At 39.2% G+C, this 8,967-nt stretch overlaps 1 protein-coding gene across 1 annotated transcript; it reads right to left on the minus strand.

Moving 5' to 3' along the window:
• Positions 1 to 62: 62 nt before the first annotated feature.
• LOC135463467 (fatty acid-binding protein 1-like) lies at positions 63 to 8,967 on the minus strand. The gene is made up of 3 exons (XM_064740725.1): positions 8,809 to 8,967; positions 5,411 to 5,601; positions 63 to 176 (listed from the first exon to the last, which is right to left on the minus strand). The coding sequence occupies exons 1-3, from the start codon at positions 8,876 to 8,878 to the stop codon at positions 63 to 65; spliced, it is 375 nt and encodes a 124-aa protein (XP_064596795.1). The 5' UTR covers positions 8,879 to 8,967.

Genomic DNA, 8,967 nt, shown 5'->3' on the forward strand with positions numbered 1-8,967 from the left:
TGCTTCGAGTTTTGGGGGATGATACACGTACTTTTTCGAGGCACAAAAAGAACACCGTCAAATCAAGTGAATACTGACGTAGACGAGATTCCCTCCGGCAATCTCCCTGACGTTGTTGATGTGTACTTTCCAGTCTGCTGTTCTGTGAGCTTATCACCTTCCTGATTGATTACAATCTGAAGAGTAGAAAAGGTAAGGCATATGAAAGAGGTATGTCTATACTATCTATCCACCGACGTCATATATAATGTTTTGCAACTGTCGATTTCACACGTTTTTGTGTTTTGTTTCTCCTTCCCCCCCCCCCTCAGGCGACGATAGGCATATAAATGTCAGATCGCACGTTTATGCATAGTCCTTACAGCGCATGCGTCGCTCTCTACCTTTCACTTTACATCACTGCCCCCAATAGACGAACTTGGAGCCTGTAAGACGCAAGTTGGCGTGTTTTAGTCTAAGCCCCATCACCTGTGTCCTATCGCGGAACTGCATAATCAGCTGTCATCAAGAAAATTGTTTCAGGTTTGGATAGAATCATGTTGTACATACTCTAGATAAGGAGAATGCATGTGTATAAAGCATTATTAGAAACTAAGGTTTGAGACGGGATAGTTTTGTTGTTTTCTGACATCACTTCCTACCTCATCACCGTGACACCAGTGGCCCTCGGTATTGTTCAAGGTTTCTGTACAAATTTTACTGGTGGTGGCAGTGATGTAAAGTGAAAGTAGAAAGCGACGCAATGCGCCGTCAGTAGTATGGACGTTTAAGTTGGAACCATCAGTTGTTAACTGGACATTCCAGAGTTGCTTACAAGAGAGTAAAGCTTTAATTAGTGTCCCAAACCTTAAAATCCCAGCATCTCCCGTAAAACGAGTATACATTATGGTTTTAAGCAATGTGGTACCCTTTTAGTGAAAATGTGGTGTTTGACCAGATTCACTAATAACTAGACCACTTCCAAAACACTCCGAGCTAAAACAAACACAGATTACGGAAATAAGAACATTAAAAAAACTTATAGAATTACGTTGAATTCACGCAAGCGTGGTCGCATGCGTATGTCTTTAATACCAGACATAGGCTCAACAAGAAAAAACCCCATAAATTTATATTGTTATCTGGAACCTCCTGTTAAGCCAGATACGGCAAACTTTCTTAAATAGCTAACTTTCAGTATTAAAAATTTGTATGTGTGCCATCGGAATAATGATAAATATCTTGCAAGCGTGCATGAGCCACGCTGTTGTGTTAACGTATTGCACATGGACTGATTAACTGAGTGATTTAAGTGCCTATATTCAGCTAACGAACCTGTAGAGTTTTTTTTTATATTTTAGGTTGATCGCAACACAGCGATGTAGCTACCTTACATACATCCTAATGCAGATAACATTAGGTGTGTCTACACCCGCTAAATACACAAGCATGTACTTATGTTTGCTATATTACGTGTATACACAAGCGATGAATTAAAGGTAAAAACAGGAAGTCCTGCAGTGGTGTGCCGCGAACAATCAGTGATTGACAGGTATAACGTATATATGCCTGAATGGTATACTGTACATTGATTGATTGATTGATTTGATTGGTGTTTTTACGCTTGTACTCAAGAATATATCACTTACACGACGACGGCCAGCATTATGGTAGGTGGAAACCGGGGCAGAGCCCGGGAAAAAAGATCTCTGGAACATCTTCCACGTACGGCCAAAAGAAATCGAAATTGTGGACTTTTTATACAAATTACTACCGTTTTATATCAACGTGAGCCAAACATCTCAGATTAAATCGGTTAGTCGTGCAAGTAATTATGGCGTATTGGAAAAACACATCTAGCGCAACGATGAAAAGTGTTTTAAAATTTATCAATTAAACTTGATATCAAATCGCCCCCCCCCCCTCCCTCCAACAACAACACCACCTCCCTTTTCAAACCGCGTCAGGTCACCACGGGGCAAGCCACAGAGGGGGAAATTTCCACGATTAAAATATGACTAAACCCTTTCAATCCAACATTTCCCTATTCAACCTGACAGCTATTCAATATCTAACAAAGATATATCGTCCCATAAGTGCAGTTAGATAATCACTTCTGTCAGATAACACGATCGTGTTTGCATTGCCAGTCGTCTGGGAACTGTCCGCCTGGAGGCGAAGTCCATCCCTAAATAAACCATTCAGTGCGATGAAGTGTTTGCACCGGGCTGTCCATACAAAGTCCTATAGTATAAGTCTAAAGTCCACAGCTCGTTCAGGCATGAAATCATGTCTGGATTCACTCAGACTATCTCTTGGATTCTCGCTGGCTCAGCGGTTTAACACGTCCCTAAATGAAGATTGCTGCCCGTTTAACCAAATAGACTCAGTGTTATTTTGAAGGGATTGTTGATTTGGACATTGTTCTGTGTCAGTGCTTTTATGACCCATGCGGTGTTTGAGCACTTGGAATTTTTTTATTTATTTCTTTTTATCTGTCTCTTTGTTGGAAATGAACGTACACCTAACTAACACTACTACTTTTGCAATTCTGCACAACGATTACAGATTTGAAATGTTGTTTTGTTTTCTGACCATCTGAATGAGGGCATTGCTGCTACGTGTAAGAAGCGACCTTCCGTCCAGAACATTAATGGCATGCATGCTGGCACAGGTTTTCTCACACTAATGTCTAACAATATAGCCATCAAAACGAACAACTCTATCCGACCCCTTATACAGAAATCTATTTAAATTAAATATGGTGGTCAAGAATAATATGTCTTAATTTTTTTGGTGTTTCACGTCGTGGTTTATAGTTTGCACTAAATAACTGTTATGACAAAACGGTTTTGGATTTACTTGATTTTTTTTATTTGGCTTTTTTTGTTTTACGCTGTACTCCAGAATATTTCCCGTATACGACGGCGGCCAGCTTTATTGTGGGAGGAAAACCGGGCATAGCCGCAGGTTAATGGCAGACTTTACCACGTACAGCGACCGCATTGGTTGGAGACTCCTGAGGGATTGCGCTGGGCTGCCACGCTAACTCCTTCGGCCACAGAGGCCCTAATGGATTAGGAATCTGGGTGGAATCAATCTACACCTATTTATCTGACTGAGTTTTTTCCTCAGAATATTTCCACTTATATGACAGCGGTCAGGTTTGTATGTGGGAGACATCGAGCATACATAGTCTGGGAGACACACCGCACCTTTTAAAGTAGCTAACAAGCCCCCTGCCCTAAAGCCGCGGTAGGCCGTCCGGCATTGGGTTCGAAGTCCCGACGTCAGTGGCCACGCTGTAGTCTATAAGGAGTTCTCGTTCTATGACATGGATAGCGATGTCACAGAAAAGAATGCTAAGGCAACGGCCAAAACAAATATGACCGATAATTTAAGCAGAGGTCAAAGAGATCATTATGTGAGTCACCGAAAAGACGGAATGCCTTATTGGTCCAGAGTTTGACAGCGTGCCCTTTTGCTGCCAATCAAAACTAGTGTACTTACTACGCCTTCTTCGAGAAAGACAACTCAGTAGAAAAAAATACCCTCGCTGTGTTACCAGAATTGTGTAAATTCGAAAATGTGTTCCATCCTCTAAAACTGATAGTGTACTGAGTAGTATACAATGCTATGGCAAAATGCATATCCACACAATCTGCGTATCAGCAGTACACAAATTGTGTGATTTGTTAATGCTAAGAGTTGGGTCTACGCAAATTATGTACCACTGATACACGTATTTTTGTGGATCTGCAAATTTGTACACAACCATTTCTGTATGGCACAAATGCATCTTTTCAAGCATACAATCTTGATGTGTAAGTTCAAATTGTTAGCATTATGTCTATCCTCATTATTCTATACTTAAGTCTATACTAAAAGAATTAATCTGTTATATTTAACAGAACGTCTGTTATCTGAGTTGATGCTTTAATGTGTTTTGTTATTGCAGCAGATTTTTCTGTTAAACATAACACACATGTTCTGTTAATTCAACATAACCATTCAACTAGACTAACAGAATATTGTGTTATAATAACAGAATACATTCTAACATTCCTCAGATAACAGACTTTCTGTTAAATTTAACAGATTAATTTTTTTATCGTCTGTTCGAAAATTTTAAGGTGTGTTGAACTCGAAAGTTAGCTCGAAATGAACAGAACAGAACAACCACAAAATATGCTAATGTAGCTGAGCAGATTTCACGTACAGCGTGAACATAAAGGTCCCATTTAAAAGCTTTGAACGCGATCTTCAGAATTGCGAAAATGCAAAAAAAAAAAATTGTAAACCTCCTACATTGGGTCAATACAGCTTAGTTGTATACGTTTAAAAGGTGATGCACAAGCGTACACTGCAACTTAACACCGCCTTTTATACAAAATATACAAAGAATTCGAGTATTACACCCTCACCGAAATGGAGACGGAAAGCATTGCCTACACATAAAATACATCACATCAGATAACACATTGCCTGGCCTGCATGTATTTCACTACGCATTTGTTGATCCATGTAAACTCGCGTCAGCACATGATCCATGTAAACTCGTATCAGCACATGATCCATGCAAACTCGCGTCAGCACATGATCCATGCAAACTCGCGTCAGCACATGATCCATGTAAACTCGCGTCAGCACATGATTCATGTAAACTCGCGTCAGCACATGATCCATGTGAACTCGAGTCAGCTCATGATCCATGTAAACTAGCGTCAGCACATGATCCATGTAAACTCGCGTCAGCACAACGCGTCCAACAGCATTAAAATTTGTGACTGCTTTTGTCAGGTGACTATTCCACCAGTCAAAATTTCAAATTAGAATCATACTCCAATTTATTTTAATGTGTCGACACATGATGTTTATATGTTGAAAATCACATGTTTAAATGTTGAAATTTTTAGTTTTATACTTTAAAATAGCAGTTGAAGGGTTACTGTTCCCAATCGCCGTTTCTCCACGCCTGCAGGGGGGACACATTTACCACTAATCACTATAAACGTCAAATAATTTACATTGAGATGAGTTTAAATTTTTTTCCCCTCAGCAGTTCTCGTGTTCGTTATCTGTTACGCTGAGAACTGAAGGCTAGTAGGTTGGGCCACTTTAACTGTTTGCACTCGAACCTTGGAACCTGTAAATGTTGGTCATCCATTAGCAGTCAGACAATTATATGAAGATGTACGTAGCTCTTAAGGCCTTCAATCTGTCATTCAGTCTGGTCAGTGAGTAATAAGTGAGGCAGTTTGACAGGCCAGCCTCACTCAGAGAGACAGGCAATCACACACTTAGCGAGTCAGCCAAGCCAAGTGGGTGTGGTTAGTAAGTAAGTCAGCCAGGCAGTCATTCAGTCAATTAGTCGGTCAGTAGTCAATCAATCAATCGACGTGTAAATCGAAGTAAAGTAACAAATGCTCACCGTCAGTTCACCTTTTCCTTCCAAGTCAGGTTCATTGAAAGCTTCCCCAAACTTTGCGGTGTGTTCACGAGTCCACAACGGTGTGACGGACTTTAACGTGATGCTATCCCCTGACACGTTGATCTCTTGGAAGATATCATTGGACGGAGTCAGCAGGCTTACGGCCTTCGTTTTGAGATCAGCAGAGACACCTGCAAAGGTAAAGAGAACCGCTAATATAGATACAAGAGGAACGCTAATATACTTGTAGACAAGAGAGAAAAGCTAGTGTAGACACAAGAGAAACACTGATGTACATGTAGACAAGAGAGAAACGCTAGTATAGACACAAGAGCAACTCTGATGTATATGTAGAAAAGAGAGAAACGCTAATATAGATACAAGAGCAACTCTGATGTACATGTAGACAAGAGAGAAACGTTAGTATAGACACTAGAGCAAGACTGATTTACACGTAGACAAGAGAGAAACGCTAGTATGGACACAAGCAACACTGATGTACATGTAGACAAGAGAGAAAAGCTAGTATGGACACGAGCAACACTGATGTACATGCAGGCACGAGAAAAACGCTAATATAGACACAAGAGAAACACTGATGTACATGTAGACAAGAACGGTTATTGACCTACAGGTGAAAGTGAAACGCTAGTGCCGGCAAACTGAGAAACACTAATATAGATAATAGAGAAACGCTTACTGACCAACAGGTGAAAGTGAAACGGTAGTGCCGACAAACTGAGAAACACTAGTATAGAGAATAGAGAAACACTTACTGACCTACAGGTGAAAGTGAAACGGTAGTGCCGACAAACTGAGAAACACTATATAGATCATAGAAAAACACTTACTGACCTACAGGCGAAAGTGAAACACTAGTGCCGGCAAACTGAGAAACACTAATATAGATAATAGAGAAACCCTTACCGACCTACAGGTGAAAGTGAAACGGTAGTGTCGACAAACTGAGAGACACTAATACAGATAATAGAGAAACCCTTACTGACCTACAGATGAAAGTGAAACGGTAGTGTCGACAAACTGAGAGACACTAATACAGATAATAGAGAAACACTTACTGACCTACAGGCGAAAGTGAAACACTAGTGCCGGCAAACTGAGAAACACTAATACAGATAATAGATAAACACTTACTGACCCACAGGAGAAAGTAAAACGCTAGTGCCGGAAAAACTACAGGAGAAAATAAAACGTTAGTGCCTGCAAACTGAGAAACACTAATACAGAAAATAGAAAAACACTTACTGACCTACAGGAGAAAATAAAACGCTAGTGCCGGAAGTAGAAAATAGAGAAACACTTACTGACCTACAGGAGAAAGCGAAATGGCAGTGCCTGCAAACTGAGAAACACTAATATAGAAAATAGAAAAACACTTACCTATAGGCAAAAGTGAAACGCTAGTACCGACAAACTGAGAAACACTAATATAGAAAATAGAGAAACACTTACTGAACTACAGACGCTAGTGTCGGCAAACTGAGAAACACTAATACAGAAAACAGACCTTGCTGACCTACAGGCGAATTGAAATGGCAATGGCGGCAAACTGAGAAACACTAATATAGAAAATAGAGAAACACTTACTGACTTAAAGGCGAAAGTAAAATGGCAGTGCCGGCAAACTGAGAAACACTAACATAGAAAATAGAGAAACACTTTCTGACATACAGGCAAAAGTGAAACGCTAGTACCGACAAACTGAGAAACACTAATATAGAAAATAGAGAAACACTTACCGACCTACACGCGAAAGCGAAATGGCAGTGGTGGCAAACTGAGAAACACTAATATAGAAAATAGAGAAACACTTGTAGACTTACTGGCAAAACTAAATCATTAGTTCCGATAAAAAGGTACACCAATACAGAGAAAAGAACAAAATGAGAAGACAAGCAAATCATGAACATTGAACGAAAGTGGAAAATACAAAACAAGTATGTCTATGAATCAAAACAAAACAGATGTATCGGTATAGAAAATGGAGCACACGTGTGACCAACAGAAGTATATATAGTTCTCCTGAACTGAATGAGAATAAAAAGAGCGCTTTTTTTTCCTTTGTCATTTGAGCCATTCATAACGCCTCGTCAAATGTGCAATTTACTATTACTGAATAAAGATAACATTGCATACACCCAATCGAGCAAAACACCACACGCGTGCCATGGTCTTAAGCATCATATACATGCAGCCTGTAATAAATATGACATAAAGTTCACTCCACCAACATGACATTATGGGTACTCCCATAATGGCACACTGTAAATCCTATCAAACATGATACAACTGAACAATGTTCACTACATCAAACCCAACACAATGTACGCTACATCAAACTGAACACAATTACACCACATCAAAGTTAAGACAATGTACACTACATTAAACTTTACACAATACACATTACATCAAACTTAACACAATGTACACTACACCAAACTTAATACACACTACAATAAACTTAACACAATGTACACCACACCAAACTTATCACAATGTTCGCAACATCAAACTTAACACAATGTACACTAGATTGAAGGAAACACAATGTACACTACATCAAGCTTAAGACAATGTACACTACATCAAACTTTACACAATACACGTTACATCAAACTTAAACAATGTACACTATATCAAACTTAACACAATACACACTACAATAAAAGTAACACAATGTACACTACACCAAACTTAACACAATGTACGCAACATCAAACTTAACACAATGTACACTACATCAAACTTAACACAGTGTACACTATATCAAACTTAACGCAATGTACACTACATCAAGCTTAACACAATGTACACTACATTGAAATAAACACAGTGTACACTACATCAATTTAACCTAATGTACACTACATTAAAATTAACACAATGTTCACTACATTGAAATAAGCACTATGCACGCTACATCAAACTTAATACAATGTACGCTACATCAAATATAACACCATGTACACTACATCAAACTTAACACAATGTACACTACATCAAATTTAACACAATGTACACTACATCAAATTTATCACAATGTACACTACATCAAACTTAGCACAATGTACACTATATCAAACAGGCAGAATGTATGATGTACGGGACAACATACATTCCAATTAGATTTGCACTACCCACAGTACAGCAAACAAGGCACTATAAAACAAACAATATACCACAATTCACATTATATTCACAAACTTTTACCAAAAGGGAAGGTTTTTGCTGAACTCTTCCTCTGGTACATTCCTTGTCACGAATAAAAAATAGTGGATTAAAATACGGCCAACGTAAAGATGGTCAACATTGCAGAAATCTTTCATCTTAACAATAAAATAAAATAAAATAAAAAACAAAAACAAAGTGCATACCTAAGGCGTCCAAGTAAGCCTCAAAGTTATCCACCTTGGTCAATTTCCATTTTCCGTTGAAAGCAGCCATGGTAGATGATAGTCTAGCTGGGGTGAGGCGGGGTGACAACCTGGAGGGACAGAGACGCTACCTGAGCTGTAGACAGAGGCCGTGGGATA

Source organism: Liolophura sinensis, chromosome 3 (assembly GCF_032854445.1).
Source record: "Liolophura sinensis isolate JHLJ2023 chromosome 3, CUHK_Ljap_v2, whole genome shotgun sequence".
In the NCBI taxonomy this organism is placed as follows: Eukaryota; Metazoa; Mollusca; class Polyplacophora; order Chitonida; family Chitonidae; genus Liolophura; species Liolophura sinensis.

What these genes read in the sequence shown, in the direction of transcription:
- LOC135463467 (XM_064740725.1), bottom strand. Translation starts at nt 8,878, where the DNA reads ATGGCTGCTTTCAACGGAAAATGGAAATTGACCAAGGTGGATAACTTT. An exon ending in GGCTTACTTGGACGCCTTAG is followed by an intron (nt 5,602 to 8,808) that starts GTATGCACTTTG and finishes TTACCTTTGCAG; the next exon opens with GTGTCTCTGCTGATCTCAAA. An exon ending in AAGGAAAAGGTGAACTGACG is followed by an intron (nt 177 to 5,410) that starts GTGAGCATTTGT and finishes TCTACTCTTCAG; the next exon opens with ATTGTAATCAATCAGGAAGG.